Below are 18,143 nucleotides of genomic sequence, written 5' to 3' on the forward strand. Positions count from 1 at the left end.
TGCAGCAAGTTGCAGGGGTCATTTATAGTGGCTTATCTGCCCCAGCTGACCTGTTGCAGCAGTTTGGGTTGAAGGCAAGCTGGAAATACCATGTTGGCCCAAATATAAAGCCACACCTTTAAAATTGGAGGGGGGAAACGAAAAAAAGAAAAAATACCTGAATGTAAGCCACTCCCTTCCTCGCTGCTCCTGGTTGCATACTGGGGAGGGAGCCGTGCTGTGTTGCCAGCGGCCTTTCCCCTTCCTCGCTCTCTCCCTTCCTGGCCTTGGGAGAGATGATGGAGAACTATGTGCAGGGCAGGTGCTGTTTGCCTCACACTCTTGGCCATAAGGTCTTGAATATAAGCTGCACTTTAACTTTTCATGGTCGGATTTGGAAAAAAAGTGTGGCTTATACAGTAGTACCTCTGGTTTTGTACTTAATTCATTCCGGAGGTCCGTACTTAACCTGAAACTGTTCTTAACCTGAAGCACCACTTTAGCTGATGGGGCCTCCCGCTGCCAGTGCACGATTTCTGTTCTCATCCTGAAGCAAAGTTCTTAACCCGAGGTACTATTTCTGGGTTAGCAGAGTCTGTAACCTGAAGCGTTTGTAACCTGAAGTGTATGTAACCCGAGGTACCACTGTATTTGGGCCAATACGGTATTTAACAGCTTTCCTTAATATAAAAGCCAGGGAGAGGGAAGGAGAGGAAGTAGAGGTTAGGGGGCAGGGGATAGTGGCAAGGAATGTTTTCAGTCACATTTACCAAATGTGCTGCAAATGAATGTTCTTATTCTGTGTTAAAAACAATTTTGAAGGCTTTTCTGATGCAATAAACAACCCCGTTCGAAGTAATATTAAATGATAAATTCTGTGCTGTCACGTGGGAAATCTAAGTATAGATCTGACCAGTGCTATTTTTTTTAGAAAAAAACTCACCATGAATGCCTCTCTTTGTTCTCTTATATTGGCAATGGCACCCACCTGAGAGGTGCTGAAACTGCGTTCTGGTGAGTTCTGGCTGGAAAATAAGCCCTGGATCTGATGGTTCTTAGTGAATCTTAATATGTGTGCTGCAGCACTTATTCAGGATCGTTCCAGATTTTATTTACAGTTAAGTGGTATAAAAATTTCTGTTAAATAAATGGGACTTCACAGTTTGGTATCATCTTCGGTCTGTAATACATCTGGTTAAAACACATCTCTGGATAATTGTATTCTCACAAACAGTATTAAATCTTCACTCTAAGTGAAATATTTTGCTATAAGACTTAGTAGCAGAATAGTTAAGGGAGATTGAAGCTCTCTGGAAAGCCCTTACCTGCAGCAAGCATACAAATAAGCCTCAGAAAGAGTCAGTTCATGCCCTGGTTCATATGTTGTTTGTGGCATCCATGCAAATGATATAACTGTGAGGCAGACTTCACACAAATGCTCAGAGATCCTGGTGCACAGCTTCTCTCCATCAAAGGGGGAAAGGGGAACATTTTGCTAAGGGTGTGTGTGTGTGTGTGTGTCTCATATGTTACATCATCTGCATGTTCAAGGGGATATGTACGAAACGGCTATGTCAGTATTTCAGCAAGCACAACTTTTAAAATATTTTTTCTGTACTTTATAAAATATATTCTATTATATTAAACAGGGGGCAAGTTCCAGCTGAGGTAGAACTGAATTACTTAGGAGTGGCAAAGACACTTGAAATGTATGGAGTTGATCTTCATCCTGTTTATGTAAGTAGCATTTTTGATGTATTTTGTATATTTTATGCTGTGAACCACCCTGATATATTTGGATGAAGGGCACTATACAAATTTAAAATGAATGAATGAATGAATGAATGAATGAATGAATGAATGAATGACTGTCTTGCCAGAGTGGTGCATGCTCTGGATATCTCCTGCTTGGACTACTGCAATGCGTTCTACGTGGGGCTACCTTTGAAGGTGACCTGGAAACTACAACTAATCCAGAATGTGGCAGCTAGACTGGTGACTGGGAGTGACTGCCGAGACCATAGAACACCGGTCTTGAAACACCTACATTGGCTCCCCGTACGTTTCCAAGCACAATTCAAAGAGTTGGTGCTGACCTTTAAAGCCCTAAATGGCCTTGGCCCAGTATACCTGAAGGAGCGTCTCCACCCCCATCGTTCTTCCCGGATACTGAGGTCCAGCTCCGAGGGCCTTCTGGCAGTTCCCTCACTGTGAGAAGTGAAGCTACAGGGAACCTGGCAGAAAGTCTTCTTGGCAGTGGCGCCTGCCCTGTGGAATGCCCTCCCATCAGATATCAAGGAAATAATCAAATATCTGACTTTTAGAAGACTTCTGAATGCAGCCCTGTTTAGCGACGTTTTTAATGTTTGATGTTTTATTGCATTATTATTATTATTATTATTATTATTATTATTATTATTATTATCATCATCATCCTGTTGGGAACTGCCCAGAGTGGCTGGGGAAACCCAGCCAGATGGGTGGGGTATAAATTATTATTATTATTATTATTATTATTATTATTATTATTATTAAATGTGAAACTGTTGACAGTTGCCCCAGGCAATTAATGTGTTGCTAGTGTTGGAGCTTAAATCAGAGGTGGCTAACCTTTGGCCCTGTGGGACGTGGGTGGTGCTGTGGGTTAAACCACAGAGCCTAGGACTTGCCGATCAGAAGGTCCGCCGTTTGAATCCCCGCAACGGGGTAAGCTCCCGTTGCTCGGTCCCTGCTCCTGCCAATCTAGCAGTTTGAAAGCACATCAAGGTGCAAGTAGATAAATAGGTACCGCTCTGGTGGGAAGGTAAACGGCGTTTCTGTGCGCTGCTTTGGTTCGCCAGAAGCGGCTTTCTGGCACATGGGCTTGGCTATGCAGTTCTTTGAGTCCTCAACAATGTCAACAATTTATTTATTTGTTTCATAAAATGTATATATTTGCTTGATTGTAGAAAAATCCTCAAAACAATTGCCCTTAAAAGGCTAGGGAAGACTGGCACCACAGAATGCAAAACACTAATTATTCTATTTCATAATCCCATGCTCTTCTTTTTTTTTAAAAAAGTGGAGTCTAAATCCATTGGAACACATACTTAGGAGAACCATGGATTAAGCAGCCTTTCTATGAAAGAATGTGGTTGCATTTCCATATAAAAGGCAATTAACTATGCTGGAAGAATAATATGGGTTACAAATCTAAGGGATTTATTCTAAGTGTTGTTATAAGATAAAAGGGTTTCATTACAAAGAATGTGTTCAGGCAGGAAATATGAAAGCAACACCAAGAATCTGAGTAAGGCCCTTAAAAAGTTCAAAGTAACGAGACATAATAGATAATTAGTAGCTCAGAGCTACAGAAGTTTTGTTAATATTAACGCTGAAAGTTCCTTCAATATGCAGGACATAGAAAAAGAATCTTCAGTGTCATACTGCATTGTATGTCCTTTCCTAACCACCACGTTACATCAGCTTAAGGAACGTTCATTGTGCCCTATTTTCACAGTGGCTCCAGTTCATCTTTTAGACAGGAAGCTCTCTGTAAATGTGTGTGTGTGTGTTTATGTGTATAATGTTAAAACTGTTTTGCAGGGTGAAAACAAATCAGAGTACTTCCTAGGGTTGACCCCTGTAGGAGTAGTTGTCTACAAGAATAAAAAGCAAGTTGGGAAGTATTTTTGGTAAGTATCATCTATCTTGTAGCCCCCATTTAAAAAAAAAAGATTACCAAAGATTGCATGGCGTATTTCCATTTATAAATGTTTTCTACATAGAGCAGTTTCGTATATTTCAGACTGGAAACATGGAGACAATGGGTTGGGTCCACCCTGTCTTTGGTGGAGCTCTGCTAACTGGGTGCTCTTGCAGGGTGAAGTATTTTTGTCAATTCCTCTATCCCTCCTTTAATAGCATATGCACCGCAAGCAGCTGCTCCAGTGGGCTGGAACATTGTGGGAAGTGGTGCAGAGGGCTACAAGGGGAAGGAAAGTGTGCCAAATATCTCCTTTTTCTTCTGCCTTCAGGAGCTTCCAGTTAGCGCAGCAGTAACCTCTGCTGGGTCTTAGCCCCATCTATGAATGGAAACAGTCCATCTGTTCAGAGAGGGAGGTGTTTGTATTTGGCCCACTTATTTAATATGAGTGCATTTAAATATTTCCCTCTAAAGGGTACCTACCAATCTACAAATTGAAAAAAGAGAAACTTCACCAGTGATGAACATACTTCCTGCAAAATGTTCAGGGGGAGCCATTTCTAGCAACACTTCATTCAAAAGAAAGCAGTTCCTGAATATCTGCTGTAGAGAAGTAAAATACTGTAGGCTGTTGATTGATATTTCTACTTATATGATAATCGTTACTGGCTTGCATGTTTCATAGCTAGACTGGCTAATGCATTAATGAATATACTTGTCATTAAACCTTCAACCGTTCCAATTTTTTAATGTATCTGTTGGCTTAATCTTCATGTATTTTGTGTGTGTGTTTTTTTCTAACACTTAGGCCTAGAATTACAAAAGTCCACTTCAAGGAAACTCAGTTTGAGCTCAGAGTTCTTGGAAAAGACGTAAGTTTATATTTTGTAGCTTGAAAATAATGCTTATTAAACATGTATTCCTAACCACTCTAGACCAAACATGAATAGGATTGTGTTGTATTTGTATCTAACTAATAGTTACAAAGTGATTTTTAACACATACACATAAAAAGGCTTGGTCTTTGTCTATGTCATAAATTCTCTTTAAATTATCTGCTTTGTTAATACTACTTGTAACATTGAGAGGGGAGAAACATTTGGGGGAACAAAAGTGATGCGTTCACCATCAGGCTTATTTCTGTTGTCCATTAAGTTTGAGGGCCTTGTGTTGTAAAGTTCTTAGAAGAGGTCAATCTCATTCACACAATGCTAAACCGAAACATGGCTTAGTATGAACAAGCAAACATGCAAACTTCTCTAGGGGAGATTGGTCACAGTTCATGATTTGTCTATAGAGAGAGCTATCCCAAGAGTTAGGATTCAGCCTATAAACTAAGCCAAACCATGGCTTAGTTTAGCATAGTATAGCAGTGGAATGACCAGATGAGCGTCAAAGCAGCTGCGATATTCTTTCTATGAGGCTGCACATTTGCTTGTTCACAGTAAACCATGGTTGCCTTAGCATTATGTGTGAACTGAACTAGACTATTGGGACTTTATCTGTGCCATCTGTTAACACAGCGTAGATTAGATTGCTTGGAAGTGCTGCTACAGTTACCTTAGATACTTGTTGGTAAATGCTTTGAAATTATCCAGATGAATGGGAAATCGGGAAGCTTTAGAAAAGAAACATTGTTGTTTTTGGTTTTAAGGCTGGTGACTGACTGGGCTTTTAAAATGAGAGCTCATTGCTGCGCTTAAAAGAACTCACAGCATTTGGTAATGTCAAGTTCTGACAAGAATGCTGTTAAGGAAGCATTTCAAAGAACAAGGATGCAGAATATTATGTACACTTTACTGTCTTTTAAAAATGCCTTCTGCACTGAACTTGGTTAGAAATTAGGACTGGGTATTGGGATTGTGTGTCCCTCCCTGAACCACACACCAGTTTATCCCACCCATTCTACTTTCTGCTTCAAAGTTACCAATGCTGGTTAAAATCATCCTAACCTTGGTTAAGTGGGGAGACTAAGGCCCAGTGTGGAAATCTGTCAAGGAATGCCTTTATTCAGGTGTCAGGTGTCATTGTGAACAAGAATAGAGGGGGTGGGGGCAGTCTAGGTACAAGAGTTTACAGTTCACTGCCTATCTCCAAAACCATGGTTAATGGTTCTGTCTGCATTGATCCTATCGCAGTATGTTTGGTTAAATACATTTGTTAGTTCTGCTAAATAACCTATTCAGAAATTATGTTGCATGGTTGATTTTTCTTGAGGAATTTAAATGTCAAATCAATGGAATGTCTTTAAACAAAGTTTTACTGTTTGATCTTAAACTGAATATATCTTGAATATAAATCAGTGTTCTCCAATCTGGTGCCATACATGTATTATTGGACTATAGTCCTCATCATCCCTGACCTTTTGCCTTGCTTGCTGGGCTGATGGGAGTCAGAGTCCAAAATCGCTAGGCAGCATCTGGTTAGTGGAGGCTGATATTGACTGACAAAGACTGGGGAATGTAGGTTATTCTCCAGATAATACCAAATAGATAAGATAACAGTTTGTTGCATTTAGCACTTTGTATTCCTGCTGTGATAAAACTTCACATTATAATTATCTGAGGGAAGCGGTTACTACTTATAGCTTCTCCTCCAGGCAAATTAAATTAAAAATAAAACACCAATGAAAATTTCAAAGCCCTTATCCAACTCTCATTTAGAGATAATGGAAAAAAGACAAGCAATTCCACAAAGTAGATTTAATAACTAAAGTCTTGCTTAGATATATTATATAATGTGGGACATGTTAATGAGGAAACTTTCAGGGTAATGATGGATCTAGCTGTTTATAGGATTTTATTTTGGTTAGCTAAGCAAACAAAAGCCAAAGCTAGAACATATTGCTTTGTTAATTCAGTTTGACAGCATGGCCATCCTGAATGACAGGGCTATTTAATTAAGTGGTCAGGTGAGCCAGGACCAGTCCCTGACCTGCTGCTCCAATCTTACAGTTTGCTTTTTCCTGGTTGCTGCTATCACCTTATCTCATCCATCACGTTTCCTTTTGATCCAGCAAATGCATGGGCGGCATCAAAAAGGAAGCGTGGCAACTGGGATTGAGGTGCAGGCCACCATAGTATCTCAGCAACAGAGAGAAGGGAAGATGAGCAAAAAACGAAACCTCAAGACAGATAGAAGAAATATAAAAAGGCAATACAATAAATAATCTTGTTTGAGATTCTTTGGTAAATTTAATCAGTCTGTTGCTTTTTATAGTGGAAACCTCAGTGGTGCAAGCTTGTAGAAGCTGGAGATGCAGCAAACCTTCAACAGAGTAGAATTTCAGTCTCTCCGTATGAATTGCACTTATTCTGTGCAAAAAAGGACATTTTATCTCTTCAGGCTGGCAGAACCCAATTCTGCAGTCACTAGATGTAGATGATCAATGACTAAGATAAAGGAGCTTGACCTGTGAATTAACTTGGGGAAATATTAGATTAGATTAGAAATAGTAGATTTGAGAGCTTTCTCTTTTTATAATCATGCCGCTTCCACATTTCCACACCCCTTTTATTTCTACAGAAGAGAGGAAGTTCAACAGTATGTTCCTTTCAGTTTCCCATTTTGCTGTATCTTGGCAGATTCTATGAAACCTCTTGAAACCTATACCTTCCTTATTGTACTCTGTCTTTCGTTGAATGGAATTAAAGCTTGTTTGCTTGAGAGATTAAATTCTGGTTTTCCAAGTATGTTCAAATATTTCACAGAAGCATTTACAACAGAATGCTTCTGCAACAGAAAATATAACAAGCAATAAGTTATGCAATATCAGGGAAGGAATTTGTGCTTTGGCTAATAGCTATCTTGCATTGACCTGTGGTCAATAAGCTACTCAGCCGAGGTTTAATTCAGGCAGGCAACACCCACCCATATTACCATACCGCTTCAGACCCTTTATTCCTTACCATAGATCCAATTTAGGTTGGAAATAAAGAGTAGCCTACTGATTACACCATGTGGCATGGCCTCCATGGGAACAGCAAATAATTTAGTCTTGTCACTCCCTGAAAATTTAAATTGAATTGATTGTGTCTCTATAGCGATTGAGGTGAAACATGTTTCTTGCTTGTTCCTGTGCTGGTAATTGTTGGTTCAAACAGTAAACCCATCAGACATATTACTGATGGCACAGTCAAAGCTGTTTGGTCCCAGAAAGGTCCACAAAAGGTTTGCAAGGAAGCAGGACCAAGATGCAGTCTTCAGTTGAGGGTAAGGACAGCCAGTAGACAGACAGGGGTTGCATGTCCCATCTGAGAGCAGGAACTGGACTGGAGAACAAGATTACCAATTTTGCCTTGGCTACTGGCTTGTGCTCAACTCTAATTCCATGGTTTCTAAAGCAATGTTCAGGTTTTTATAAACAAGCTTGGCCAGAGCTTGGTGCAAAAAGTAATCTCAACAGGTCTAGCACCCTTTTGTCTGTTAATTATGAATCTTATGGGTGACAAATCAATTAGAGGCCTTTGGATTTCCAAGAGATCTAGGGAACTGCAGAGGCACCATGTTCCCTAGTCACTAGGGTTACCATGCCTCCCCTGCAAAGATGGAATACCATAATTTGTATGTTTAACTAACCCTAAATATAGGAAGGCTTTCTCTTTGCCAAGGTTTACTGTTTTACATTTTAATAAAACCCCAGTGAACCATAAATGCTGCCTTTGTAACAACGTTGAGGTGGAGTCTATCTTGCATGTCCTTTTTATTGACATTTGTCAATAAAAAAAGCGGCTAGGAAAGACCTAATTATCCGATTATGCAGTCTCTCCCTGCCTGCTTTTTTGAATCTCTTATGATCCCTTTGCTTCCTGGCTCCCTTGTGTCAGCCACAGAGCAAGTGGCAAAGTTTTCAAATATGGCCTGCTGTATTAGGCCACTTACGATTGATATATGTAGATACAGTGGCGTAGCGCGGGTTGTCAGCACCCGGGGCAAGGCAAGTAATTTGCGCCCCCTAACCCGTGGATTTGCCCTAACCCCAGATGTTGCGCCCGGTGCGGCTGGCCCCCCTGCACCCCCCACGCTATGCCACTGCGTAGATAGCTTAGCATTGTTATTCCGCACTTTTCAGTTGTATTAATTCATATTTTAGTGATGTTGTTAATGGTCAATTATAAAATTGTTACTAATGTTCAAATGGTCTGTTGACTGCAAATAAAGAGATGGAAAGTGTAAACAGGTGGTATTTGGAGAGAGTTCCTTCAGTACCTTGGACAGATCATAGGGAGCAAAGTCCTTGTTTAGGTTGTGTCCAGATGGGGGCATTATCTTGCAAACAGGTTGTTCAGAGTAGTGTGTGAGGATCCACACACTCCCATTTTTTTCACTCACCATATTCATTGCTGCCTTACTGTCACACTACTGGGCAGAGCTTGCCAGACTTTTTGTTTTGGTCCCTACAATCTATCACTCCTCCCAACCCTTCTCTGAGTAAGTTTACAGGATTAAACTGTAGTTTGCTTGTCCTTTTTCTTAAAAAAGTTTGCAGAATTTGGGTTTAATATAATTGCACAAATTCTGTACTAATGAAAACAAATTGGGTCTGCTTTGTGCTCCGAGTGGGGTTTGTTCCTGTGCTGAACTTTCTGTAATGAAGATACTGTAATCACTCATTCTCAGCCTTCTCTAACTGAAATCCAACTTCAGTTTAAAACGCTTTGGGATCCAATCTTGTTGCTGGGAGGGAAAGTCATCGATCCAAGAGATTATACAGTGAGATTTTAAAAACTTTTATTTTATTACTTTATTACTTAACTAACAGACTCTTGTGCTGTGTTACAGACTTCCTCGGAAAATACTGTACTCTGGGTCTTAAATGCCCTAAGTAACATGGAGAAGTACAGTTTGAGAAAAGTGCCCTTGGGATGTGTGGAGCTAGTTGCATGCTGTTTTGGATTCTGGTCTGTGAGGCAAAGTGTTTATTAACCAAAACTCTGTCTACTATTTACTGTTACGTACATTTAAGTAATACTTAAGCCCCCAAAAGGGGACACGGGTGGCACTGTGGTCTAAACCACAGAGCCTAGGGCTTGCTGATCAGAAGGTCAGTGGTTTGAATCCCTGTAATGGGGTGAGCTCCCGTTGTTCGGTCCCTGCTCCTGCCCTCCTAGCAGTTCGAAAGCACATCAAAGTGCAAGTTGATAAATTGGTACTGCTCCGGCGGGAAGGTGAAAGGTGTTTCTGTGCGCTGCTCTGGTTCGCTAGAAGCAGCTTAGTCATGCTGGCCACATGACCCAGAAGCTGTCTGTGGACAAACGCTGGTCCCTTGGCCTATAGAGCGAGATGAGCACGCAATCCCAGAGTCGTCCACAACTGGACCTAACAGTCAGGGGTTCCTTTACCTTTAAGCCCCAAAAGCTAGAGCCTGGGTAAACTTAACCATCAGTAATAGTTCTCTATGTGGGGCTATCTTTGAAGGTGACCCGGAAACTGCAACTAATCCAGAATGCAGCAGCTAGACTGGTGACTGGGAGTGGCTGCCGGGGCCATATAACACCGGTCTTGAGAGACCTACATTGGCTCCCAGTATGTTTCTGAGCACAATTCAAAGTGTTGGTGCTAACCTTTAAAGTCCTAAATGGCCTTGGCCCAGTATACCTGAAGGAGCGTCTCTGCCCCCATCGTTCTCCCTGGACACTGAGGTCCAGCACTGAGGGCCTTCTGGCAGTTCCCTCCCTGTGAGAAGTGAGATTACAGGGAACCAGGCAGAGGGCCTTCTTGGTAGTGGCGTCCGCCTTGTGGAACGCCCTCCCATCAGATTTCAAGGAAAGAAGCAACTATCTGACTTTTAGAAGACATCTGAAGGCAACCCTGTTTAGGGAAGTTTTTAATGTTTGATATGTTATCACTTTTTATTATTTTATTGTTTTATTGTGTTTTTAATATTCTATTATTATTATTATTATTATTATTATTATTATTATTCCCATAGCATACAATATCCATGAAGAAATCAGTTTCAGATGCAACCAAAGGCTTGCACAGGCTTGGCGTGAATTGTTAGTATTCTCTTTGGACACAAGCCCCACATTCGCCATACTAGTGTCTGTTACTGAAATCTCTCTGCAGCCCAGCGTACAGCATGGGGAGGTGCTGTTAGGGCAGGAAAGGAAGGCAACTTGGAAAGGGTGACTAAGGCCTGTAATCCTACGCATGATGAATGTTCTGGTTCAAAAGGCTTTCTACATTTTAGAATGCAGTTCAGCCACATTATTGTCACTCTGAGTCTTTTCATTGACTTTGGAGTTTAGAAAGTTAGGCATTATATAAATCACACTTGGCTTTTCATTCATTGACTGGGTTAACTGTGTTCTGTCTAATGAGTAACTTACCTTAGATTCAGGGGCATTCTTTGAAGGTTCTCAGTGAATTAAATTGACTATGGCATGCCATAGGATGTTTATTATGCATTGCATTCCCACCCCTTTTTTCAGACAAAAGCTATAACTCACCCAGTTGATGGGTGCTATTTCTTGAAGAAACTATATAATTCTTCAATGTCACCTTTGTTTGCTGCATACATACCACACCTTACTGTTAATCACTAGTACTCTTTATAAAAATGTCCACTTTGGAGGGTTTCTGATTATGTAAACATTTTTCGGTTCTTTAGTGAGTTAACAGGTTCAGTCCTGTAATTTGGTGAATATGTTGTGGAGGTGGGGGTGATGATTAACAAAATCAATCCTACTGGGAATATCCCCTCACTCACCCAAGTTTAGGACGTTCCACCATTCTTCAGCAGAGTTTCTTTTTCTTTGAGAAAAATAAGTGGCTCATGTAAATGTAAACAAGCTTTAATAATAAACTGAGAGAAAACTGTAACAAAATAACAACATGTCTGAGAGAAACTAAAACAACAACATGAGGCAAGAAAACAACAAGAGGCAGTTGGTCCCTCTTTACTGACATTCTTAACTGAACATAATGGAACACATGCACTGAAGGGAGGGGCTGATTCTGGAGCAAAACACACAAGCCCCGCCCACCAGATAACAAGCACTCTACTATTCAAATGAGGCCCAAGTGTTTTTCTTACAGAATATACTTCACATTTACTTTTCATATCATGGAGGTCAATTTCTATGTTAGAAATAAGTATCTGTTTGCCATGAAACTATGATGTATGTTTGATGCCTTCCACTGCATGGACCAAAGACAACCCACTTGTCTTCTTTCTTCTTCTTCTTTGGCGATCACTTGTGGCCAAGTAAGATTGTCTTCCATGAACACGGTCGTAACAGGCAGTCTGTAAGTGACTGTGGAGGCCAATTCTGGATCCACATGATCTTCCACAGTGGGTACATAGGTTTCCAGGCATGAACTGATCACGGTGAGGGTTTGCCAAACATGCCTTCCTCTTAGCACAATTCTCCCTTTCGTCCTCAGTTTGAGCATCTTCAAAGTCCATGATGTCTTTGGTAAAGGCTATTCTCTAATTGGAGTGCTTTCAGCCCAGTGTTTCCCAGTTGTCGGTGTTTATACTACATTTTTTAAGATTTGCCTTGAGAGAGTCTTTAAACCTCTTTTGTTGACTACCAGCATTACACTTTCCATTTTTAAGTTTGGAATAGAGTAGTTGCTATAGAAGACAATAATCAGGGATCCAAACGACATCACCAGTCCAACAAAGTTGATGTTGAACTATCATTGGTGTGTACACACTCATAGGATGACCTCCAAACCTACTTGTACTATTAATTCACAATGGTGTCCCTCCTCAACATGATTAATCTTAGATCACGGACATGGGTGACGCTGTGGTCTAAAACCACTGAGCCCCTTGGGCTTGCCGATTGTAAGGTCGGTGGTTTGAATCCGTGGAACAGGATGAGCTGCCGTTGCTTTGTCCCAGCTCCTGCTAACCTAGCAGTTTGAAAGCATACCATCGTGAGTAGATAAATAGGTACTGTTGTGGGGGAAGGTAAATGGCGTTTCTGTGTGCTCTGGCACTCATGTCCCGTTGCGGGTCACATGACCCAGAAAAGCTGTCTGCGGACAAGCGCCGGCTCCCTCGGCCTGAAAGTGGAGATGAGCACTGCACCCCATAGTCTAATTCAACTGGACTTAACTGTCCAGGGGTCCTCTACCATCACCTTTACCTTTAATCTTTGATCACATCCGTACCATACATTTAAAACACTATTATACCACTTTATTATTATACCACTAAAGGATGCTGGGAAGCTGTAATGTGTAAAGGGTGATGGAAGTTGTTAGGAGATCCCTATTTCCCCTAAAGGTAAAGGTAAAGGTCCCCTGACCATTAGGTCCAGTCGTGACCGACTCTGGGGTTGCGGTGCTCATCTCGCTTTATTGCCTGAGGGAGCCGGCATACAGCTTCCGGGTCATGTGGCCAGCATGACTAAGCCGCTTCTGGCGAACCAGAGCAGCACACGGAAATGCCGTTTACCTTCCCGTTGGAGCGGTACCTATTTATCTACTTACACTTTGACGTGCTTTTGAACTGAAAGGTTGGCAGGAGCAGGGACCGAGCAACGGGAGCTCACCCCATCGCAGGGATTCGAACCGCCGACCTTCTGATTGGCAAGTCCTAGGCTCTGTGGTTTAACCCACAGCGCCACCTGCTGCAATTCCCAAAATGGCTTAGCAGTCAATCCATCTTCCCAGGGGATCTTTGGAATTCTAGCAGAGTGAGGAGAATAGAGTCTCTTAACACTCAGTACCCTTTACAAACCATAGTGTCCAGAATTCTTTGAGGTAAGCCATTAAATTGGTGTGAGTGCTTAAAATGTGTTGTGTGGGTGTGGACTTAGTGTTGGGAAATATAAAACATGGAAGTGATCCTTGAAATTTGTGTTGATTTGGTAAGATGGTTTAAACTATTCACATTTTTAAAGATCGTGACTAAGAGAACATTTTTCTCATCAAGCCTGTAGAATTACATCAGTGTAATTCCCCTGATTCCACATGGTTAAAAATGAAAGAAGAGTCTGTGTTCATGTGCCTAGATTATCAAATATGATTCCCTTATATCAGAAGAATCCTTCACAGCGCTTCCTTTTTATTATTTCAGTGTAATGAAACTTCCTTCTTCTTCGAGGCTCAGAGCAAAACTGCATGCAAGCATTTATGGAAATGCTGCGTAGAGCAGCACACATTCTTCAGGTAGGTAAGCTACTGCTGTAAAGAATCTATTATTAAACGATGACAGAAGACAGACACATCTTGGCAGGGGTGGTGCAGGGCGGTGCACTTTAGAGCTTCAGGCTAGCGCTTATCTGCAGTTAAAAGGCAAGTATATTCAGATCTCTTTAACTGACCTGGTTGTATTATAAAAGATAAGAGGCCCTAGCTGGTTTCCTCAAACTGGATTTGATCCAAAAAAAACCAGTGAATGGGAGATAAATAGCCACTGCCTCTGTTCCATAAATGCATTCGCAAGAGTTCACACAATGCTATAGCAATTCTTGCACAGTTCTTACAAGAAGTGGAAGAATATATCTGGATTCAGTTTCACTTAAACAGCCTTTGAATGAGCAGAATATACCTTCTGCATGCGAAAAAGAGCACATTTTGGATCCAAATCTTTTTTTTTTCTGAAGGAACATCAATGTTTTAAATGAGAATAATGAAAGGAGAACAGTAAATCAGTTTGAGCTATGTTTTTACTAATTTCCTGTCATTTATCCTGTCTAAATAAGTCATCCTCTTCCATCTACAGCAGTGTTTCCCAAACTTGGGTCTCTAGCTGCTGTTGGACTCCAAATCCCATCATCCCTAGCTAGCAGGACCAAGTGGTATGGGGTGATGGGAATTATAGTCCTAAAAAGAGCTGGAGACCCAAGTTTGGTAAACACTGATCTACAGCAAGATTAGTCAATGTGGTACCTTCCAGAGATTGGACCACAAGCCCCAGCCTGCATGATTGATGATCTGGGATGATAGAAGTTATAGTCCAACAACACATGGATGGCACAATGATGCCCGCTGTCCCAGTCTGTAGGCTTTCACAGAGATTATTTCGTTGAGTAATTTCACAGAGTAATTTCGTTGTCCCCGAGAGGGGGCAATGACAATAAAGATATTATTATTATTATTATTATTATTATTATTATTATTATTATTATTATTAAGTGCCTTGACAGTTTTGTTTGTGATCATTTGTTAGCAGAATATTAGGGCAAAATTCTTCTGAATCCAAAACTTGACATAGGTTGATCTATTTTACAAAAAAAATATTTAAAAAAATGAATATTTTTGCACACAAAGTAGTTTTTTAAATGTCTTTGGCTTGGATCCAATTTGTGCAAGAAAGGGAGCAGTCTCCACCAACTCTCCTTTCATCTGCAGCCCACACCATTCCCAGGAGTTCATCAACCCCCACAGGAACAGATTGTCAGGGTGTGCAGGGGGGCTGCAGAGGTAAAGGAGGTAGGGTTCCATTCATGGAAGAAAAGCTGTCTGTCTAAACCAGTGTTTCCCAACCGCCGGGAGGCGGGCGAGTCAGATGGCGAGAGGCGGGGTGGCGGCGGCGAGGATCCGCGTCGAGCCGGGGGCGGCTCCGCGGTGGTGGTGCCAAGGTTTCTCTCTCCATTCTCCCCTCACACACACACACAGGAAATAACACGGGATCAGCTGACAGGACCCGGCCAATGGGGCGGCGGCGGGGCAGCGCGCGCAAAAGGGAGGAGCGCGAGACGGCAGCGGCGCAGGGCGGGAGGGCGGCGCATTGTGCGTGCTCAAATCCGCCCTCCGAGGCGCAGAGGGGAGCTGGGCAAGCGCCTTCTTCAACCACGCGCTCGTTTAAAGAGGCAGCGCCCGGGCGGAACAGAACTCTGTGCTTCTCGCCTAGGGATGAAGGCGGGCACTGGCTTAAGCCAGTAGTAGCCTAATAATGCATTAACTTCCGTGGGACTTCCAAGTAAACACAGTAGCCCAGCGCCTCCCTCCCCCAAAGGAGGGGGAATTACAGCAGCGCAGGCGACTCCTGCGTCTCCCCGATATTTAAGGCTGCCATCCCTCGTGCACACTTACGCGGGAGCAAAACCCCGTGAACAAACTAGGGCTTACTCCAGAGTAAATACGGGTAGGATCTGGCTGCAGTTGTACAAGAAGAAGCAATTGATAACGTTTTCGCGCCTTCGGGATTGCCTTCACGCCTTCCTCCTCCCGGGTCCTTGAGAGCGCGGGAAGCGGCAGCGCGAGACCGGCGTTGAGCCTGGTAGGTATTGCGCTTGCCAAGGCAGTCATTTGGGAAATGAAAACTTGCAAAGCAAGCAACCAGTTCAATCTGAAGTACGTGTATGCTTAATATCCTGTATCTGAAACCTGTTCTGCCCCCTCCCCCACACTTGGTGCCATTTTCATCTACACATGCAGCAGAGTAAGTTGACCCAGAATAGTACCAATTCAGATGGGAGAATGACAGTGCTGAATGCTTTCCCATGTAGAACAGTCCCTGCAAATAAAAACCTAGCATATTTGGAAGAGGGATGCTAGCCTAACCATTACCTTCTATGCTGTTACTATTTTTTAATTTTTTTTTACATAAGTAAAAAGTGACCTTTCCCCATCTGGCATGGTGGTGTGCCTCGAGATTTTTTTCATGAAACAAGTGTGCCTTTGCCCAAAAAAAGGTTGGGAAACACTGGTCTAAACAACCAAATGGAAAAGGCTCACTGAAGTTCAACCAGCATACTTATACTGGAAGGAAAAACTTAAAAGCAATTAAAATGTGATTGTCTCAAACTAGTTTGGGCCTTTTAATTTTTTCTCTCATTTCTTTCTCACCTTAGACACACACTTTAGACACACACACACATTTTGTGTATGTGTGTGTGTGTATCACATGCTCCCTTATCCAGGATGACTAAACTATGCATCTTCAGTACTCGCGGGAAGAAAATTACAGTGAACTTATTTTGTTGACTTGGTGTGCTCACAGGATGAGTGATAATTTTTTAAAATTGTATCACTAACTGCCATTCTGGCTCATTTCCTGGTCTTAAGTGGCTACTAGGTTGCTGTGTCCTGCTAACCTCTTTTGGTATTGCTCTCAGCATGCAAAGTTGACCCCAAATTTCACTTAGCAGCTTTCTCTGCTTTGACGTAGGTTTGCAAGAACTTTTAATGCAAAAAAGAGAAGTAGTTTTCCTTAAAATATTATTTTTCTTTCCTTTCATTTTTTTAATAGCTCTGAATGACATCTATCCTGAGGTTCCAGCTCCGGTTCAGGGAACCTCAAGACTAGTGTCAAATGGACCTTTTCTGTGGTGGCTCCCCAATTGTGCAATGCTCTCACCAGAGTGGCCCACCTAGCACCATCATTACCTGTCTTAAGCACCAGGCAAAAACATTCCTTTTTACTCAGGCCTATGGCTATTAAATAGGGATGCAGGTGGCGCTGTGGGTTAAACCACAGAGCCTAGGGCTCACCAATCAGAAAGTTGGAGGTTGGAATCCCCACGACGGGGTGAGCTCCCGTTGCTTGGTCCCTGCTCTTGCCAACCTAGCAATTCGAAAGCACGTCAAAGTGCAAGTAGATAAATAGGTTCCGCTCCGGTGTGAAGGTAAACGGTGTTTCCATGTGCTGCTCTGGTTCGCCAGAAGTGGCTTAGTCATTCTGGCCACATGACCCGGAAGCTGTATGCCGGCTCCCTCAGCCAATAAAGCGAGATGAGCGCTGCAACCCCAGAGTTGGCTATGACTGGACCTAATGGTCAGGGGTCCCTTTACCTTTACCTTTACCTCTATGGCTATTAAATAATCCATGACCTGTGACTATTCTGATTATTAGGCTGTCTGCCAGTATGCTTTTTATCATTTAAGTTCTGTAATGTGCTTTTATTGTTGCACACCATCCTGGGATCTTTGGATGAAGGGCAGTATATAAATTGAAATAACAATAAATAACACTAATAATAAATGCAGGCCCCCCGACCTCTCTATCCATCGATCAGGTGTCTCCCTAGACAATGCCCCCTCCCCAAGCTGCCACCCTCAATAGTCCTGTTTCATGTCCCTCCTTGTGATTCCACGTAGTTGGAGTACAGTGGTGCCCCGCAAGACGAATGCCTCGCAAGACGGAAAACCCGCTAGACGAAAGGGTTTTCCATTTTTGAGTTGCTTCGCAAGATGATTTCCCCTATGGGCTTGCTTTGCAAGACGAAACGTCTTGCTAGTCTTGCGATTTTTTTTCCGCTCCCCCCCCCTTTTTCTAAGCCGCTAAGCCGCTAATAGCCTTTTAGCAGCTAAGCCGCTAAGCCTTTAATAGCCGCTAAGCCGCTAATAGTGCTAATCCGCTTAGCCGCTAATAGGGTTGCTTCGCAAGACGAAAAAACCGCTAGACGAAGAGAATCGCGGAACGGATTCTTTTCGTCTTGCGAGGCACCACCTCCTTTAACTCTGATGATGCCTCTTGCTTTTCTGGATGAATAAAGGTGTCTGTGTATACTACTGGTTTTTGTTAGAAACACATCCATTGCTCTGCCCACAATGATGGACAGTGGAACCGTCT

The 18,143-nt window shown here is 42.3% G+C and overlaps 1 protein-coding gene across 1 annotated transcript in view; it reads left to right on the plus strand.

The window, feature by feature from the left end:
• The window catches only part of EPB41L4A (erythrocyte membrane protein band 4.1 like 4A), a 103,849-nt gene that overhangs the window by 54,035 nt on the left and 31,671 nt on the right, over window positions 1-18,143 (plus strand). The window contains exons 8-11 of the mRNA XM_028749264.2: window positions 1,629-1,716; window positions 3,565-3,653; window positions 4,473-4,536; window positions 13,701-13,792. Of these exons, the coding sequence (XP_028605097.2) occupies window positions 1,629-1,716; window positions 3,565-3,653; window positions 4,473-4,536; window positions 13,701-13,792 (333 nt within the window). The remainder of the gene's footprint in view (window positions 1-1,628; window positions 1,717-3,564; window positions 3,654-4,472; window positions 4,537-13,700; window positions 13,793-18,143) is intronic.

This window comes from Podarcis muralis, chromosome 11 (genome assembly GCF_964188315.1).
Source record: "Podarcis muralis chromosome 11, rPodMur119.hap1.1, whole genome shotgun sequence".
NCBI lineage: Eukaryota > Metazoa > Chordata > Lepidosauria > Squamata > Lacertidae > Podarcis > Podarcis muralis.